General features: G+C 42.1%; 1 protein-coding gene across 4 annotated transcripts; it reads left to right on the top strand.

The window, feature by feature from the left end:
• The first annotated feature begins 439 nt into the window (after positions 1-439).
• On the top strand, positions 440-17,652 carry LOC110510107 (dnaJ homolog subfamily C member 18). Of its 4 annotated transcripts, none has more exons than XM_036967592.1 (9): positions 440-1,059; positions 7,385-7,559; positions 7,762-7,907; positions 11,921-12,115; positions 12,262-12,374; positions 12,963-13,072; positions 13,807-13,864; positions 15,851-16,023; positions 16,177-17,652. In XM_036967592.1, the coding sequence occupies exons 1-8, from the start codon at positions 933-935 to the stop codon at positions 15,974-15,976; spliced, it is 1,050 nt and encodes a 349-aa protein (XP_036823487.1). In that variant the 5' UTR covers positions 440-932; the 3' UTR covers positions 15,977-16,023; positions 16,177-17,652. The 4 variants fall into 4 exon arrangements, with proteins under 4 accessions (XP_036823487.1, XP_036823486.1, XP_021447119.1 ...); XM_036967591.1 differs by having other exon boundaries at positions 12,960-13,072; XM_021591444.2 differs by lacking the exon at positions 13,807-13,864 and having other exon boundaries at positions 445-1,059.
• Positions 17,653-21,084: the final 3,432 nt, after the last annotated feature.

Here is a 21,084-nt window from a genome sequence, read left to right as displayed (position 1 = left end):
CTAGAAACAGAACTTTCTTCTGAAACTCGTCAGTCTATTCTTGTTCTGAGAAATGAAGGCTATTCCATGTTTCCGTCCACAATAATAATTTACAACATTAACAATGTCTACACTGTATTTCTGATCAATTTGATGTTATTTTAATGGACTTTTTTTGTTGTTGTTGCATTTCTTTAAAAAAAGGGCATTTATAAGTGATCCCAAAATTTTGAACGGTAGTGCATATATATTTTTCTACTTTTGTAAATCATTTTTTTATTTGTGAATACAGCTGCCAATAAAACGAAATACAGAATATACTGTTCACAAGACAACATTGTATAACTCTCTCTGAAATGTTTATTATAATGCTACAACAATGCAGCAATCAGAAGCTGCAACAATGTCCAAAATAATCTACAAGTAACACTGCTGGACTACAGATGAATGAGGTTAAGGGTGGAGGTGTTATATTGGTCAATTTGGCTTTTAATTCTGCTAGTTTCCGCTTCCTGTTGGCCATGGAGGTTAATATCAAAGAAGCTGTTAATACGGGACTGGTTAATGTCGGTATTACATTTCTTCCCGTATTGCATGGATTTGAACTAGTTCAAGTTTTTCTGTTGGTATTTGGACGACTTGAATAGACGCTTACACCTGTGTTCATGTCTGGCTTCTAAAGTGGGAGGCGTCACCGCTATGATACCTGATAGCTAGGGTGAAATCTCATAGCTAACCTATTGCTAGCTAGCTTGTTATCTGTAAACAAAGCCGGCTAGCTACCGTTAATTTCAGTTGACAGACAACGCCCAGGTACACCTCAACATAAAACAGCTATTAGCTAAATTCTTAAGATTCTAGGCAGTCACCCGCATTTGTGTAGCGAGTGTAGTTTGAGGTTGCAGGCCTCTGTGGGAACAAGCTAACTAGCTAGCCATCGAATAGCTGTCATAATGGATAAACAGGAATCTGATCGATTGATAGAGAAAGCAAAGCTGTGCTTGCGGTCAGGGCGGAGAGAAAAAGCCCTTCAACTGTTGTATGAAGCCCAGAAAATATTCCCCAGCACCCGGGCCAGAGGTAAATGTGCCATAATGGCTGTCTTGTCAATGTTAGCCTTGCTTGCCAACTTGAATGTTAAAATAGAAAGTGCAACGTCTGTATCTTGTGAATTTGATAACGAATGCTCCCATCGAATCAGTGAACATGTTAAGCGTGTGTTATAGCTAAATGTCATCTGAATGATATTTACAATATGGTCGGTTTATAACGCAGGTAATATCTTTCGATAACTTGTGTGCCTGGAAACGAAAAGTGGATTTACTAGCCTGTAAACCACACTCCAATGTATGACGTTACGTTAGTAATGTTTCTTTCATTACCTTATCCGTGTTATTGCTCAACCTGGTGGTGCAGCTGCAACCAGCCAAACTGGTTAGTTAGTATAATTTTGGGTTAACTGTCTTAATAAGTAACTCATCTGAATATAACAAGTGACTAGGTTAGGGAATACATGTTTCAGGTACATAATACTACTTTAATACAGCTGTTCCCAACCTTTTCCCCTAGAGCCCCCATTTTCACATTTGAAAAATGTCATGCAAATTTATATGAAGCCTCAATTTAATTATACATATTCTTGTTTACGTAAAGTTTTGGTCAACAGATTCACACATTACATGAGATTACTTCCAAAGCAAAGTCCAATTTATTTTACACCACAACTTTAGAATTTTGTAGTTAGGCCCAAATGGAATCTGCTGGAATTTGTGTTACTTTCTACAGAGATTTCTGCAGAAAATCAGCAGAATTCTGGATAAAGCTTTTTTTTTTCTTTTTTTTAAACTCTGGTGTATGTTTATACATCATGCAGTTGAATGGGACACTTAAAATTATACAAATAAAGATCATCTGTTACATGTAAAACATTACACCCACTTTAACTTTTTATGTCAGTACAATCAGTGTAAACAGATAAGAATACATATGTACACAGTGTCATGAATCTAATGCTGTTTCTGCTAGAGTGAGTGAGAGAGAAATGTTCTGTGGGAAGTCAGCTCTTTTCTGCCTGGAGGATGTACGTATTTCAAATTAAAAACAATGAATGAATGTGGCTTATACAAACTTGAATTCAGTAACATATGTTTTTGTATGTAGGAACTAAGATTCAAGAATTTCATTGACAAAATAAGTATTACACTAATACGCTGAACACTTACATCTGAACTTGAATCACTTGTTTGAAGAATCAATCAGGCCGTCTGATAAACACAACCTAGAGAGGTGTAGATAGAAATGTAACAGGGCCAACATCGTTTCCTAAAGACTGTGACTTCAGAAAGTATTCACATCCCTTGAATTTTTCCACATTTTGTGTTACAGCCTGAATAAGAAGAGAGTGAGATCCACTGCTCTCACCTCTCTGGCTTCAGTTTTGTCTATTGACATGCACCTGTGCCACTCCTCTTCAGACACCTCACTCAACGCAGCGATGATGTGCACAATATCCTTCCTCTCTTTCCTGTACCCTTCCACTTCTGCTGTGTGGAATGTATGAATAGAGTTAAGATAGCTAGGCTTGGGTGCCTCTGTCACAGCCTGCAGCTTAATGGCACATTCTCTCATGGCAACTTTGAAGAACTCTGCACACCCATCTCTCTCTTGCTCTGGAAGTTCCTCCAGCTGAGTGGTGGTGTGGTGGTGCCACTCATCTGCCGCTGCCATACTCAGAGGTCCTGTAGCTTGTTGCTGATGTTGTGGGCTGATGGCTCTGTTTCTCTAATTTGTTAAGGACCACTAGCTCCAGACTGTGTCCAATGATGAACACAGCCTGGTCCTTCAGCGAGTATTATTGGTTCACCAGCAGCTCCTTCAGATCCTAGACACACTTGGCAGGTGTTTCAAAGGTGTCCAGTAACTCCGAGAGGACATCCATGTACTCTGCCAGCCACGCCACGCCATAGCACTGACCCACGAGCACCAACTGGTCTGTACTGCGTAGATTGGCATCACAGGAGTGAAGTCCTTTGCCAGTATGAATGCTCTGAGCTGCTTGGACACTGTTGTAATGTTAACTTTGTACAAAAACAAGGCCAGAAACTACACTTTTGGTCCACCAATCACTGTGGCAGGTAGATTTCAAAAATCTACCTGACACTCAGATTTTTATTTTTTTTACCAGCAAAAATATTTTTAGGGGCCAAAAAAAAAAAAAGGATGAGCATGCTTTTATAATGGTTCTAAAATAATATGTTACTAAGAAGGAAGGTGATATATTGCTTCATTTTATTTTATTTTTTTGTGACCACATAGCATATTGGGGGTGACAACAACGGAAAGCCCATTCATTTTCAATGAAGGAAAGCAAAGTGGGAGTGGGACCTTTGGGTGACGCGAGCATGGCAAGGGACGTGAACAGGGCGGGACCAAAATTGGGGGAGATGAACTTTAAGCAAATCATTTGTGACATCGTGTCATTATTGACCAGTTAAAGCTCCGTCCAGTTTAGTTTCCAGCCCCTACTCGATTGGACTATTGATACCTAGCCAGCTTGCTAGCACCAACGTGAGGGCGAAGCAAGCGTGGCTATCTGAATTTACGCGTTAAAAGTATCTCTGCTTTGAGATTGAGCGAGCCTGACTAGTATAGGCATAGTCTTCTCTTTAACAGTTGAAACTCAAACATTTAAACAACCTAACTTATGAACAAAACAATGTAAATATCCAAGAAACAAAAGGACAAAGTCTCACTTCAGTAGACTTTCAAGTCAGTTAGACCAACTTTTATGCCTGTGCCAGCTCTTCTAAAAATGAATCTTTCACTCAGCAGTGTTGCTGCGAGAGGTGGGATAGGTAATAGGATTTGAAGTTCTTTGACTTTATGCGATTAATTTACCAGCTATGAAACAAAACGGCTGAAATGCTTTGTAAACAGCTACTGCAGCATTTATTTAGCTAAAAATGTGATCCTACAGTGAGTATTCATACCTCTTGACTTATTCCAAATGTTTTTGTTACAGCCTGAATAAAAAAATTATTAAAAAAACAATTCCCACCCATTTACACACAATACTCCATAATGACAGTAAAAACATGTTTTTAGATTTTTTTTTTGAAAATGAAATACAGAAATATCTCATTTACAGTATTTTAAGTATTATCATTGTATGTATTCATTTAAGTATTCACACCTGAGTCAATGCATGTTAGAATCAGCTTTGGGTAGCAAGTACAGATGTGAATATTTCTGGTTATGTCCCTATAAGAGCTTTGCACACCTGGATTGTACAATATTTGCATGTTATCTTTGTTTTAATCTTCAAGCTCTTGTGAAATTGGTGGTTGATCTTTGCTAGACAGCCATTTTCAAGACTTGCCAATGATTTTTCAAGCTTATTTAAGTCAACTGTAACTAGGCCACCCAGGAACATTCAATGTTGTGTCTTGGTAAGCAACTACAGTGTATATTTGGCCTTGTGTTTTAGGTTATTAACCTGCTGAAAGGTAAATTTGTCTGAACAGACTGAACCAGGTTTTCCTCTAGGATTATTTTTGCCTGTGCTTAGCTCTATTTCGTTTATCTGAAAGTCCTTGTTGATGACAAGCATACCCATAACATGATGCAGCCACCACCATGCTTGAAAATATGAAGAGTGGTACTCGTTGACGTGTTGGATTTGCCCCAAACATAATGCTTTGTATTCAGGACGTAACTTTATTTCTTTGCCACATTTTTTGCAGTTTTACTTTAGTACCGTATTGCAAACTGGATACATGTTTGGGAATATTATTTTATTTTGTACAGGCTTCCTTTTAACTCTGTAGGTTAGTGTTGTGGAATAACTACAATGTTGTTGATTTATCCTAAATTTTCTCCTGTCACAGCCATTAAACTCTCTAATTGATTTAAAATCACCTTTGGCCTCATGGTGAAATCCCTGAGTGGTTTCCTTCCTCTTCGGCAACTGAGTTAGGAAGGACGACTATCTTTGTAGTGACTGGGTGTATTGATATACCATCCAAAGTGTAATGAATCATTTCACCATGCTCAAAGGAACATTGTCTGGTTTTTGTTTTGTGTTTGTTTTTTTACCCATCTACCAATAGGTGCCCGTCTTTGCAAGTCATTGGAAAATCTCTGCTCTTTGGTTGAATCTGTGTTTGAAATTCACTGCTTGACTGAGGGACCTTACAATTAGCTGTATGTATGGGGTACAGAGAGAGATGAGGTAGTCATTCAAAAATCATGTTAAACACTATTGCACACTGAGTGCATGCAATATTTTTTTTTGAACTAATTTGTAAACATTTACAAAAACAATCCTCTAATGGGGTTTTGTCTTACCTCCTGAATTTAAAATGTATTCAATTGATATTGTGTCACTGGCCTAAACACAACTAAATGTGGAAGAAGTCGATGTGTAAATCACTTCTAAAGGCACTTGGTACTTGACTATTTTTATTCACAAATGCTACCACTGTGAATCCTTGACCACCCGCCAACGTGGCTGGTGAAATAGACGTCTTACCCGACAATGCTAAAATCTACCCGCATTTGGCAAGTTCATTTTAAGGCATGTCCAGAAAGGTAAAGTCTGCCATTATGGGTCTCTCACCCACTGGCTGAAGTAGAATGTTTAGGGCACACCTCCCACAGGTGTTGGTGGTCTCTTCCAAGATCACGTAGCTATCCTTGCCCTTGACGCAATCGTTGATGTAGTGCAGGTAAAGCTCAGGTAGGTATACTGGATTTTGTTATGTTACAGCCTTATTCTAAAATGTATTAAATGTTTTTTCCCTCAATCTACACAAATGACAAAGCGAAAACAGGTTTTTAGACATTTCTGCAAATGTATGACAAAAATCAGATACCCTATTTACATAAGTTTTCAGAACCTTTGCTATGAGACTCGAAATTGAGCTCATTGCAAAATTGAGCTCTTTCCAAAAGCAATATACATTTAACACACACACACAAATGGCGAGATCCCAACAGCCCCACACACCACACAAAAGGACACTCCATCATTTATTTGCTTTTTTCCCATATTGTTCTGGTCATTATTTCCTCCATGCTAACCCTGAACCTATTTAGGTCAGTGATTTAAATACTGGCTAGGAAAGCTAGCAATATTCACCACTGTTGCCTTTGATCAATGTGCCACAAATCTGTACATCGCACACACTCTCCCTCACACACGCGGACAGAACCCAACACACTCACACACCACAGCTAGACATCTTTTACAAAGATCTATCTAACGTAGCTCGCTAGCCTGCAAAGTTTACCTCAGTTTGCAACCGTTGAAGATAGCTTATGCAACATAATGAGTTGGCTACTCTGTTACCCTACCATCAAAATAAGTAAGTTAAGTTATTTACATCAAAATACTTGTTAGCTCGCCTTTCGAGTCTGGTGTTGATTGGATCTCAGGTGCGCCACCGTCGTTTTGCTTTTTTATGTGGTTGATAGTTTTGGCACGCTTTACAAAGTAAGATTCCCTTGTCCTCGTAAACACAATTTGTGAACTCTCTTAATTAAGCCTTGTTCACATTGGCAGTTTTGAATTTATTGAAATCAATTTTTTTTGCATATCTGATTTAGAATTTGTTTTCCTGAAGTCTCAACAGCCAAAAAACACATAGAAGCAGATATTTCAAGTCACCTTCGAAGGTTGGTTTGAAAGCAGATACAAATCTGCAAGTCCCGCCTCTCCCACCTCATTGGTTTTTAGGAGCATATACTCACGTGTCATCTCATTGTTTTTTGGAGCATATACCCACGTGGGTGATTGAAAGATGAACTGAGGTCTACACTCCAGTCGGTAATGGTAATGCACCTTAAGTTTGGTTGCCAACCACCATATAAAGTCCAAAGAAGAAGCCTGAAGTAGGAGAGAAAATGTATAGTAGTCTGTGGATTAATTGTCGGAGTATAGGACCTTGTGCATTTCAGGTAAAATAACAACCCAATGTTTATATCCCAGGACAAATTAACTAGCAACAGCAAGCTAGCTAGCTAAATTGGCATAAATGTGTAATGCTTTTCTACCTGTCCCCAAATGAATATAGTTTGTTCAGAGTTCGTTTTGATATTTCAACCTGCGTGTCCTGATCATGTCTGGTGTAGTAGGATAAAAATCAACATTCGCGTGATGCGATCTGGTCAGCGTGTTAGTCACGTCTTACACTGGCATTTTACTGCTTGTTTCTAGCCTAAAGTATTGTGGATGTATGTGTCATCTTTAGATCGGTATAAACAATCGCAAATTGTTTTGTGTTTTTTACTCTTTAAATCAAGGAAGATTCCGCGCCACACCAAAAGTTAGTCTTAGCCAGCCTCAGCCTTGATTTCTCATCTATTGATATTTACCCACTTGCCTGATCTCTCGGTCTTCCGTCAGTGCTGATTGATGCCATAGTGAGGAATGGGAGCTCGGCTGCTCCAGAGGAGCCCCACATACCCCCACCACGTGGCTTCCGATCAAATGAAGAGGACGGGGATGGAGAGGAGGCACGCAGAGGAGCCAGTGAGGAGAAGCAGACCTACACAGAGGATCAGCGTCAGGGTGTTTTCAGGTACCTGCCCCTTAGTATTAAATCACACTCACACTGTCTTTACCTGAGTTTTTCTATATTTTATTTAGTGATAGGCCATCATTCAGTTTGAGCACTCCGAGACCACAGCTACATTTTGTCAAGATGTGCACCTGCACATTGTACACATTAATGTTGTGATGTCAGATTTCAAAAGATTCTTTGTTTTGTTTGATCCATGCAGGATAAAGAAATGCAAGGACTTCTATGAGATCCTGGGCGTTCCTAAAGACGCTAGTGATGAAGATCTGAAGAAGGCATACAGGAAGCTGGCACTGAAGTTCCACCCTGATAAGAATTGTGCCCCGGGAGCAACAGATGCATTTAAAGGTAAAGGGATGCCTCTTACTGCTGTGTTTCCCTCTCCTGATCCAGGACTTATCGGTATCAGATCTTCCTCCTCCTCTGGTCACATTAGATGATCATGTGAGCATTTCTCATGTGCTCCTAAAATTATAAATAAATAGGGCCACTGTAAGAAGATGGCGCTGCAGTGGATAGCTGCAATCTTACGGGCTCCTGACCAATTCTGCTATTTTGTGTTGTTTTTTTGGTACATAATGTCTCGCCATTTCCTATGACCAAAAGCAGCTTCTGGACATCAGAACAGCGATCACTAACATTGATTTGGATGATTGCGGTATCACAGATTACGAAGGGAAACCCAGCCCCGAGCTGCCCAGCGATGCAAGCCTTCCAGACGACCTAATTACCGTTTTATGCTAGCTTCAAGGCAAACAACACTGAACTATGCATGAGCGCACCAGTTGTTCCGGCGACTGTATGATCTCGCTTTTTGTAGCCGATGTGAGTAAGAACTTTAAACAGGTTAACATTCGCAAGGCCAGATAAAATACCAGGACACTTACTCGGAGTATGTGCTGACCACCTGGCAAGTGTCTTCACTGACATTTTACATTCTTTAAAAAAATGTTCATTTAGGAGACACTCTTATCCAGAGCAATTTACAGGAGCAATTAGGATTAAGTGCCTCGCTCAAAGGCACATTGACAGATTTGTCACCAGACGGCTTGGATGTTCAAACCAGCAACCTTTCGGTTACTGGCCCATCGCTCTTAATTGCTAGGCTACCTCCTGTCCTTTATTCAACCAATCCTTGACCCGGTCTGTAATACCAACTTGTTTCAAGCAGACAACCATAGTCCCTGTGCCCAAGAATGCCAAAGTTATTTAGGCAGGTTACAATCGCCCTGTAGAACTCACATATAAAGCAATGAAATGCTTTGAAAGGCATCTCATGGCTCACATCAACACCATCATCCCAGACACCCTGGACCCACTCCAATTTGCATAAAGCCCAAACAGATCCACAGATGACTCAATCTCTATTGCACTCCACACTACCCTTTCCCACTTGGACAAAAGGAACACCTACGTGAGAATGCTGTTCACTGACTACAGCTCAGCATTCAACACCATAGTGCCCTCCAAGCTCAACACCAAGCTCAGGACCTTGGGACGGAACACCTCCCTCTGCAACTGGATCCTGGACTTCCTGACGGGCCTACCCCAGGCAGTGAGGGTAGGCAACAATACATCCGCCACGCTGACCATCAACAAGGGGCCCCTTGGGGGGTGTGCTCAATCCCCCTCTTCCTGTTCACCCATGACTGCGTAACCATGCACGACTCCCAACACCAAGTTTACTGACAACACAACGGTGGTAGGACTGATCACAGACAACAATTAGGCAGCCTATAGGGAAGAGGTCGGCGATCTAGCAGTGTGGTGCCAGGACAACAACCTCTCCCTCAACATCATCAAGACAAAGGCGCTGATCATGGACTACAGGAAACGGAGGGGCGAGCACACATCCATCCACATCGATGGGGCTGTAGTGGAGTGGATCGAGAGAGCTTCAAGTTTCTTTGTGTCCACACCACTAAGGAATTAACATGGTCCACACACACCTACACAGTTGTGAAGAGGGTACGACAGCACCTTTTCCCCCTCAGGAGGCTGTAGAGATTTGGCATGGGCCCATGGGTCAGAGGAAGGCCCAAATAAATTGTCAAAGACACCAGCCACCCAAGCCATAGACTGTTCTATCTGCTACCGCATGGAAAGCGGTACCGATGCAACAAGTTTGGAAACATGACCCTGAACAGCTTCTACCCCCAAGCCATAAGAGTGCTAAACAAGACTGAATTAATAGCTAATCAAATGGCTACCCGGACTAAATGCATTGACCCTTTTTAGCACCTACCCACACACACTTACACTGACACCCCAACACACACATACAGTTGAACTCGGGAGTTTACATACTGTACACCTTAGCCAAATACATTCAGTTGTTCACAATTCCTGACATTTAATTCTAGTAAAATTCCCTGTTTTAGGTCAGTTAGGATGACCACTTTATTTTAAGAATGTGAAATGTCAGAATAATAGTAGAATTATTTATTTCAGCTTTTATTTCTTTCATCACATTCCCAGTAGGTCAGAAGTTTACATACTCATTTAGTATTTGGTAGCATTGCCTTTAAATTGTTTAACTTGGGTCAAACGTTTCGGGTAATCTTCCACAAGCTTCCCACATTAAGTTGGGTGAATTTTGGCCCATTCCTCCTGACAGAGCTGGTGTAACTGAGTCAGGTTTGTAGGCCTCCTTGCTTGCACACACTTTTTCAGTTCTGCCCACACATTTTCTATAGGATGGAGGTCAGGGCTTTGATGGCCACTCCAATACCTTGACTTTGTTGTCCTTAAGCCATTTTAACACAACTTTGGAAATATGCTTGGGGTCATTGTTCATTTGGAAGACCCATTTGTGACCAAGCTTTAACTTCCTGATGTCCTGAAGACTGATGTCTTGAGATGTTGCTTCAATTTATCCACATAATTTTCCTGGCATATTTTGTGAAGTGCACCAGTCCCTCCTGCAGCAAATCACCCCCACACCATGATGCTGCCACCCCCATGCTTCACTGTTGGGATGGTGTTCTTCGGAATTGCATGCTTCCCCCTTTTTCCTCCAAACATAACGATGGTCATTATGGCCAAACAGCTCTATTTTTGTTTCATCAGACCAGAGGACATTTCTCCAAAAAGTACAATCTTTGTCCCCATGTGCAGTTGCAAACCGTATTCTGGCTTTTTTATGGTGGTTTTGGAGCAGTGGCTTCTTCCTTGCTGAGCGGCCTTTCAGATTATGTCAATATAGGACTCGTTTTACTGTGGATATAGATACTTTTGTACCTGTTTCCTCCAGCATCTTCACAAGGTCCTTTGTTGCTGTTCTGGGATTGATTTGCACTTTTCGAACCAAAGTTCGTTCTTCTCTAGGAAACAGAACGCGTCTCCTTCCTGAGCAGTATGACGGCTGCCTGGTACCATGGTGTTATACTTGCATACTATTGTTTGTACAGATGAACGTGGTACCTTCAGGCATTTGGAAATTGCTCCCAAGGATGAACCAGACTTGTAGAGATCAACAATTTTTTTCTGGGGTTTTGGCTGATTTCTTTAGATTTTTCCCACGATGTCAAACAAAGATGCACTGAGTTTGAAGGTAGGCCTTGAAATACATCCACAGGTACACCTCGAATTAGGCTATCAGAAGCTTCTAAAGCCATGGCATAATTTTATGGAATTTTCCAAGCTGTTTAAAGGCACAGTCATCTTAGTGTATGTAAACTTCTGACCGACTGGACTTGTGATACAGTGAATTAATTATAAGTGAAATAATTTGTCTGTTAACAATTGTTGGAAAATTGACTTGTGTCATGCACAAAGTAGATGTCCTAACCGACTTGCCAAAACTATAGTTTGTTAACAAGAAATTTGTCGAGTGGTTGAAAAACGAGTTTTAATGACGCCAATCTAAGTGTATGTAAACTTCCGACTTCAACTGTATTTGCCGCACGCAAGCATACTGACGCTACACACACACACCTTTTTACACCATATATAGGCTGTTGCTACTGTCTATTTATCATGTTGCCTTGTCACTACCTCTATATGTAAATAGCTATCTCAACTACCTCGTACCTCTACACATCGAGTCGCTACGGGTACTCCCTGTATTTCGCCATGTTATTTTTACACTGTGTATGTGTTCCTCATGTCACTATTTACATTTTGTATTACATTTTTATCTTTAACTCTTCATTGTTGGAAAAGAACTCATAAAGTATTTCACTGTTAGTCTACACCTGTTGTTTACCAAGCATTCAACAAACAAAATTAGATTTGATTTGTATTTTTGTGGAACTGCCGGTGCAGATAATTAGACTTGCCCCTCCCTTCTCATGTTGTTGTGGCTCTGTACATCAGACTGCACCAAATCGTAGGCCTGATAAGTATTTTTTTCTTTACAGCCATAGGCAATGCGTATGCGGTGCTCAGCAACGCTGAGAAGCGTCATCAGTATGACCAGTATGGAGAACAGGCTCCGTCTGAGAGCACCGCCCACGCTCGCCACGGACACTACCGCAACTTCAACAGCGACTTTGAGGCCGACATCTCCCCTGAGGAACTCTTCAACATCTTCTTTGGAGGAAGGTTTCCCACAGGTCAGTTTGTGTGTGTGTGTTTCTGAAAGAGAGAGTTGGTGTGTGCGTTTAATCTCTGTTACTTGAATTTTGGATTTGAGTGACTCATTGTCAGTTGTTGCTAAGTAGTTCAGAGCATGTAAATCATGTCTGTTCTGCTCCCGTAGGCAACATCCATGTGTACAGCAACCGAGGAGCCACCTACTCTGACTTCTATCAGCCTCGTCGGCGACGAGCATATGAGAGGCGCGAGGAGGAGGTGGTGGAGAACCGCAGTCAGGTCAGTCAGTGCCCACATGAGATCTCAGAGAAAATCCCACCAGTTCAACTCATAGATGTTCTGTGGCTGTGTGATTAACCAACAGAGCTACAGCTGATTTCCTATGGGTTTACAGTTTAACCAACAGAACGACAGCTGATTTCCTATGGGTGTACAGTTTAAACAACAGAACTATAGCTGATTGCCTATGGGTGTACAGTTTAACCAACAGAGCTATAGCTGATGTGTTTATGGGTTTACAATTGATGCTGGACCTTGATTTGAAAGAACTCCACTCCCTGAGGTTGGGTGGGGGTTTTAGATTTGATCCTGTTTGTCATTGGATACCATCTCCCTCTGAGGTGCTGCAATAGGCAGTTAAATGGAGAACCTTATGCTGCTCCAAGAGGATCAGTTACAGTGGGGGTGGAAGGTTGACCAGTGAAACAGACCAGCTGTGAAAATAAGAGTAGAAGCTTTCACCATGCCTAGACCAGATTGTTGCAGTAAGCAAACGAGTCCTTGAAACGTTTCTGTACATTGATTAAATGTTTTGCCAGTTATGTGATTTGTTTAAGAACTGCTTCTGGTTCTGCCTTTCCTCAGCAGAACACCTTCACAGCCTTCCTGCAGCTTCTTCCTGTTCTGGTGCTGATCCTCATATCTGTTGTGACCCAACTGATGGCCACCAACCCTCCTTACGGTCTCTTTTACAAACCGTGAGTCCACTGCAACATCAACCAAGCTTCTTGATGATAAGTTTGTCTCTCAAATAGACTCCTTATGAACCTATTTCAGACTGGTAGCATGGTAACTGTCAAATGCTGGGTGCAGAGTGCATGAGGACCCTGAAGAGGGTGAGGTGTGATGTGTATTGGGTACCCTTTGTAAACATTTAGTGAGACTGACTATGTCAAGGTGGAGTTGCAATTCAACGGCTCAGACACGAGACGTATGTGGCAGGGCCTACAGGAAATCACGGACTACAAAAACAGCCACGTCACGGACACTGACGTCACGCTTCCAGACAAACTAAACACCTTCTTAGCACGCTTGGAGGATAATATAGTACCGCCATCGCTGCCCGCTAACAAGGCCTGCACCCCTCTCCTTCTATGTGGCTGACGTTAGTAAAATATTTCAGCGTGTTAACCCTCACAAAGCTGCAGGCCCAGACGGCATCCCTAGCCGCGTCCTCAGAGCATGCGCAGGCTAGTGTGTTTACGGACATATTTAATCGCTCCCTATCCCAGTCTGTTGTCCCCACATGCTTCAAGATGGCTACTATTGTTCCTGTACCCAAGAAGGCAAAGATGACTGAACTAAATGACTATCACCCCGTAGCACTCACTTCTGTCATCATGAAGTGCTTTGAGAGACTAGTCAAGGATCATATCACCTGCACCTTACCGGCCACCATAGACCCACTTCAGTTTGCATACCACCCCAACAGGTCCACAGACGACGCAATCGCCATCACACTGGAAGTCTCAAGCTATTGCTCGCCTGAGGTACTGTGGTCTACAGCTTATCATGAGATACTCTATCTACCTAGAGAGTTTTCATATGTATTTTTCGTATTGGTTTACATACCACCACAGACTGAGGCTGGCACTAAGACAGCATTGAATGAGCTGTATTAAGCAAACAAGAAAACGCTCACCCAGTGGTGGTGCTCCTAGTAGCCGGGGACTTTAATGCAGGGAAACTTAAATCCGTTTGACCAAATTTCTATCAGCATGTTAAATGTGCAACCAGAGGGGGAAAAATCTCTAGACCACCTTTACTCCACACACAGAGATGCATACAAAGCTCTCCCTCACCCTCTATTTGGCAAATCTGACCATAATTCTATCCTCCTGATTCCTGCTTATGAGCAAAAATGAAAGCAGGAAGCACCAGTGACTAGACCAATAAAAAAGTGGTCAGATGAAGCAGATGCTAAGCTACAGGACTGTTTTTCTAGCACAGACTGGAATATGTTCCGGGATTCCTCCGATGGCAGTGAGGAGTACACCACATCAGTCATTGGCTTCATCAATAAGTGCATCGATGACGTCGTCCCCCACAGTGACCGTACGTACATACCCCAACCAGAAGCAATGGATTACAGGCAACATCTGCACTGAGCTAAAGGCTAGAGCTGCCGCTTTCAAGGAGTGGAACTCTAACCCGGAAGCTTATATGAAATCCCACTATGCCCTCTGATGAACCAAAGCGTCAATACAGGACTAAGATTTAATTGTACTACGCCGGCTCTGACGCTCGTCGGATGTCGCAGGGCTTGCAAACCAATAGACTACGAAGGGAAGCACAGCCGAAAGCTGCCCAGTGACACGAGTATACCAGACTTCTATGCTCGCTTCGAGGCAAACAGCCCCAACGGATCCACAGATGATGCAATCTCTATTGCACTCCACACTGCCCTATCCCATTTGGACAAAAGCAATACCTATGTAAGAATGCTTTTCATTGACTACAGCTGAGCATTCAACACCATAGTACCTACCCTCCAAGCTCATCATCAAGCTAGAGGCCCTGGGTCTCTACCCCGCCCTGTGCAATTGGGTCCTGGACTTTCTGACGGGCCGCTCCCAGTTGGTGAAGGTAGGAAACAACATCTCCACTTCGCTGACCCTCAACACTGGGGCCCCACAAGGGTGCGTGCTCAGCCCCCTCCTGTACTGGTGTAAATGGTCCACCCACACAGATAGTGTGGTCAAGAAGGCTCAAATTTGGCTTGTCACCCAAAACCCTGACAAACATTTACAGATGCACAATCGAGAGCATCCTGTCAGGCTGTATTACAGCCCCGGTACGGCAACTGCACCCCCTTCAACCACAACGCTGTCCAGATGGTGGTGTGGTCTGCACAATGCATCACCGGGGGCAAGCTACCTGCCCTCCATGACACCTACAGCACCCGATGTCACAGGAAGGCCAAAAATATAATCAAAGACAACAACCACCTGAGCCACTGCCTGTTCACACCGCTACCATCCAGAAGGCGAGGTCAGTACAGGTGCATCAAAGCTGGGACCGAGAGACTGAAGAACAGCTTATATCTCAAGGCCATCAGACTGCTAAACAGCAATCATTAACTCAGAGAGGCTGCTGGCTACATTGAGACCCAATCACTGGCCACTTTAATAAATGGATCACTAGTCACTTTATACAATGTACTCTAAATAATGCCACTTTAATAATGTTTACATATCTTACATTACTCATCACGTCTGTGTGTACTGTATTTATACCATCTATTGCATCTTGCCTATGCCACTCTGCCATCGCTCATCCATATACTTACATGTACATATTATTATTCACCCCTTTAGATTTGTGTGTATTAGGAAGTTGTTGGGGAATTGTTAGATAACTTGTTAGATATTACTGCACTGTTGGAGCTAGAAGCACAAGCATTTTGCTACATTCGCATTAATATCTGCTAAACATATGTATGTGACAAATAACATTTGATTTGATGTTTATTTCAGGGCCATGGGCCTGGTGGTATCCCGGGAGACCCAGAACATGGGTGTTCCCTACTACGTGGACAAGGGCTTCCAGAAGGAGTACCGTGGGGAGTCCCTGGAGGAGCTGGAGAAGACCATAGAGAGTGACTACATCGAACACCTGCAGAGCAGCTGCTGGAAGGAGAAACAACAGAGTAAGTCCAGGTGCATTCAGGTTCTGGCAGCTTGGCTCTGTCCCCATTGACAGCCACCTGAGATGTGTTGACTGAGAGAGCCACACATGGTTTATTCATGTTGTAGAGTATGAATGTATCCCTATATGAGCTGATGTTTTTCTCATTCCTCAGAGTCGGACTTGGCGAACCTTGCACAACTGTACCGTGATGACAGACTGAAGGCGAAGGCTGAGTCTCTGAAGCTGGACAACTGTGACAAGCTGTACCGCTTTGTGGGCCGACAGAGAGGAGAAGGAGGGGCTTAGACAGGAGGGAGGCATCTCTTTCCAGCTGGGAATTCTACACTTTACTAATTTAATATGGTTTATTTATTTTATTTATTCAATCGGGTCACTTTTTTGAAGAACATCTCTTCTCTGGATAGAGCACAGTGGTAGCCAAAGCCCTTTGATCTGAAACATTGTGCCTTCTCTCCTCTCGGATGGAAGAAAGTGGAGGTGCATGTACTATGAGTTGCCCACCGTGGCTCTGTGGATAACAACATAAAGCCTAGTCTGGCTGGCTCTGGGATTGTTTTATTGATGTACAGTAGGAGCCTTGTTAATGCTTCCTTACATTAAGGAATATAGGCTTGCATACAACATTTGAGAAAATGGTTGTCTGTTCACACCTACACTTTGTTAGTCACCTGTTTGAAACATGTTTAGCATTGCTGCTGGGTTACTCATTTATTTCCATGTTTGTTTCTGTGGCGTGAGTTTAATTCAGTATATTGTGTAGGTCTTGGAAAGAACATAGCTAGAGCAATGAGTCACTTTTTAATTGTAAAGAACATTTTTAATTGTGAAGAAAGAATGCAAGGACTTGAGAACCACTAACTTCTAGAATAGGTTTTCAGAGACTGAGGCAAACTAGAGCTTCTATTTGAAAAGACAGATCTATATGGTCTTAAACTGTGAAGAAAATGTAGATTTATCATGCCTGTTAGAGAAAGTAAGGCCTGAGCTATATACTATATCTCTACAGCATTAGATTCACTTACACTCTAACTGCAGATTTCTGTTTTATGTGAAATGCATTGATATTTTATTTAACTGTGCTCTAAGACTTTGCCAAACGGCGTTGCCATAGTTGTACTTGTCCATTATTTGGTACTTCTGGTTCATTCTTAAGCACTTCTTGATGTCGTTTTATTTGGAACCTGCTGTCCTAGTCTCTATTCCCCAATGCATGCAGCCCCATGTTCTGCCATCTTTTAAAACGAAATGTATCCATGTCACACATCAGGTGCTCAGTCAATAGCTGCTACAGTACAACCCTTAAAGGACATAGAGAAATCCACTCATCCTGCCCATTCATTTAATCAACTGTTACTTTACTAAGAGCTTTAAAATATTTCTCCAAATGAACATTTGTTCAGTAATCTTTTAATGCTTGACCTTCCTTTAGTCCGATCATAAATCCAGCAGACGAAGGGTTAACAGCCACACCAGTGGCAGACAGACAGGATGCGGTTTGGGGCAGTAATGGATTACAGATTAGACCTGATGCTAACTAGAGACCCAGTTGTCTCTTGGCTGAACTCTGGTGTTGAGTTGTGCTGTCAGAGCAGGTTTTCAGGCTGGTTTATTAAAAAGTTAAACAATCCCTTGGTGTCTATGGGTTGCTTTTGTCTAGTATGTCTAAGGAGTATTGATCCAGATGGCTATACTCTCACCCTACTGGTGTTACACGTCAGCTCAGGCAGAGTTTCAGCCTGATTGCGCTGTCGACAATGCAAATTGTTCGATTGAGCTGACATATGCAGCGTTTACCGTGATTGCGGTCTCCGCGAACATTGTCGACAACGCACAATCATATTACATCCCAGCCTTAATCCTTGTTGGATTTCTTTTGAAGCTATAAACCTTAATTGAAACAATAACAAAGCGGACGCCCTGGCTCTGTTTTGGGTGAAAAACGGAGGGATGGGCCTGGCGAAATGTGACCACTCACATCCATAGACAGAGCTATGGATTAACTAACCAACCATGATACATTTGTTTGAACAGTGTTTTCAGCCTACACAGTTTTTTATTTAACCTTTATTTAACCAGGAAGGGCTCATTGAGATTTAAAATCTCTTTTTCAAGAGCGTCCTGGCCAAGACGGGCAGCACCACATCATTACAAAAATTACAAACAAGAAAAGCTACAAGTAATCTAGTAAAAACCATAGAATTCACAAGAGTATAACAAAATCAAAAACAGCTAATTAAAAACATTGACAGGTCAGAGAATCGGTCTCAAGATCATTCATCAGTGATTTAAAAATACCAATGGGACGATGGCGCAGAGTACATAAAAGCCCTTTTACCAAATTCAGTTCGGGATAAAGTCCAGCGAACCGAAGAGAGTACCCACTACATTTCTGAACAATAAAAATGCCCAAATAAAAAGGTAGTAAAGCCCAAATGGCTTTGTAAATAAAAGTATACCAGTGCCCGAGCCTACAAGTGACTAGAGAAGGCCAGCCAACACTGGTATACAAAGTGCAGTGGTGCGTAAGGGTTTTACAGTTTAAATAAATCTCAAAGTGCCATGGTAAAGGGTGTCAATTGATCTCAAACAGTGAGTGGAAGCGTTCATATATAAAATATCCCCATAGTCTAGTAAAGGCAAAAATTTAGCTGATACTAGCCTCCTTCTGGCTTCAAATGAAAAACAGGCCTTATTCCTAAAATAAAATCCCAATTTCAGCTTCAATGGTTTTGTAAGTCGTTGAATAAGCAATTTAAAAGAGAGGCCGTCATCAATTAAAATTCCAAGATATTTATATGAGGTTACAACCTCAATCTCTTTGCCCTGACAGGTGGTAATAGGTGAAAGGTTCAGAGTTTTTTTTTCTTGCTTTAGAAAACACCATTAGTTTAGTTTTGTCAGTATTCAAGCTTCAATTGACACAAGGTATGTTGAACAGTATAAAAAGCAGTTTGCAAGTTCTGGAAAGCTTTTATAAGAGATGAGGCACAACAGTAAATAACAGTATCAGCATGAAAATGAAGGAAATGTTTGTCTAAATCATTTATCTAAATAGTGAATAAGAGAGGACCAAGTACAGAGCCTTGGGGCACACCATTAAAGACAGACAATTTAACATCAAATCCTATCAGACAGATAGTTAGCAAACCATGCAACTGCATGCTCTGAAAGACCTACACGACAATCTCTGCCTTAGTATAGCATGATCAACTGTATCAAAAGCCTTCCAGAGATCAATAGAAAGTGAGACACAGTGCTGTTTTTTGTCAAGGGCTTCAGTGATATCATCTAAAACCTTCATGGCTGCTGTAATTGTGCTATGCTTCCTCCTGAAGCCCGATTGGTACATTGATAAAATAGAGTTAGTAAATAAAAACTCTTTTAGCTGTTGACTCACAAGGGTTTCAAGTAATTTCACCAGGGGTGACAGCTTTGAGATTGGCCTATAATTATTTAAAAGAGTTGGATCTCCCCTTTTAAAAGTGGTAGGACAAATGCTGATTTCCAGATTTGGGGAATTTCTTTACATTCCAGGGTTAGATTGAACAGATATGTAAGTGGTTCAGCTATGAAATCAGCTGCCAGATTTAAAAAGCAGGGATCCAAAAGATCAGGACCTGCAGGCTTTCTCTGATCTAAGGATTTCAGGGCTTTATGTACCACCTGCACTGAGAATGGCAAAAAGCTAAAGGTTTGACCAGCTCTCACTGGTTCATCCACACAGGGTTGTACAGAGACAGAGGACACTGAATCAAGCAGCCTACAAGATGATACAGTGTTTGTTTACATTGGAGAACAGCAGGCTTATATTTTGGGTTCTGATGGGGTACAACAGTTAAGCTTAGTTTCTGCAACTGGATCCTGGACTTCCGCCCCCAGGTGGTGAGGGTAGGTAGCAACACATCTGCCACTCTGATCCTCAACACTGGAGCTCCCCAGGGGTGCGTGCTCAGTCCCCTCCTGTACTCCCTGTTCACCCACGACTGCATGGCCAGGCACGACTCCAACACCATTAAGTTTGCTTAAAATTCCTTGGTGTCCACATCAACAACAAACTAGAATGGTCCAAACACACCAAGATAGTTGTGAAGAGTGCACGACAAAGCCTATTCCTCCTCAGGAAACTAAAAAGATTTGGCATGGGTCCTGAGATCTTCAAAAGGTTCTACAACATAGAGAGCATCCTGACCGGTTGCATCACTGCCTGGTACGGCCTGGTACGCAATTGCTCGGCCTCCAACCGCAAGGCACTTCAGAGGGTAGTGCGTACGGCCCAGTACATCACTGGGGCAAAGCTGCCTGCCATCCAGGACCTCTACACCAGGCGGTGCCAGAGGAAGGCCTTGAAAATTGTCAAAGACCCCAGCCACCCCAGTCATAGACTGTTCTCTCTACTACCGCATGGCAAGCGGTACCAGAGTGCCAAGTCTATGACAAAAAGGCTTCTCAACAGTTTTTACCCGCAAGCTATAAGACTCCTGAACAGGTAACCAAATGGCTACGGGACTATTTGCATTATGTGCTCCACCCCCCCAACCCCAACCCCTCTTTTAAGCTGCTGCTACTGTCTGTTTATCTTATATGCATAGTCACTTTAACTATACATTCATGTACATACTACCTCAATTGGCCCGACCAACCAGTGCTCCCACACATTGGCTAACCGGGATATCTGCATTGTGTCCCACCACCTGCCAACCCCTCTTTATGCTACTGCTACACTCTGTTCATCATATATGCAGTCACTTGAACCATATCTACATGTACATACTACTTCAATAAGCCTGACTAACCGGTGTCTGTATATAGCCTCACTACTTTTATAGCTTCGCTACTCTTATTTTCAAATGTCTTTTTACTGTTGTTTTATTTCTTTACTTACCTACACACACACACACTTTTTTTCTCTCCGCACTATTGGTTAGAGCCTGTGAGTAAGCGTTTCACTGTTGTATTCGGCACACGTGACAAATAACCTTTGATTTGATTTTAGGCATTTAAGTTATTTTTCAAGAATCAATAGATATCATTAATTTAAGTCCAAAAATGGACATGTCAA

This window comes from Oncorhynchus mykiss, chromosome Y, assembly GCF_013265735.2.
Source record: "Oncorhynchus mykiss isolate Arlee chromosome Y, USDA_OmykA_1.1, whole genome shotgun sequence".
NCBI classification, from domain to species: Eukaryota; Metazoa; Chordata; class Actinopteri; order Salmoniformes; family Salmonidae; genus Oncorhynchus; species Oncorhynchus mykiss.
Note: the sequence above shows the minus strand (reverse complement) of the source record. Positions and strands in the feature narration are given on the sequence as shown.

What these genes read in the sequence shown, in the direction of transcription:
- LOC110510107 (XM_021591443.2), top strand. Translation starts at nt 933, where the DNA reads ATGGATAAACAGGAATCTGATCGATTGATAGAGAAAGCAAAGCTGTGC. An exon ending in TGGAGGAAGGTTTCCCACAG is followed by an intron (nt 12,116 to 12,261) that starts GTCAGTTTGTGT and finishes CTGCTCCCGTAG; the next exon opens with GCAACATCCATGTGTACAGC. An exon ending in CTGGAAGGAGAAACAACAGA is followed by an intron (nt 16,024 to 16,176) that starts GTAAGTCCAGGT and finishes CTCATTCCTCAG; the next exon opens with AGTCGGACTTGGCGAACCTT.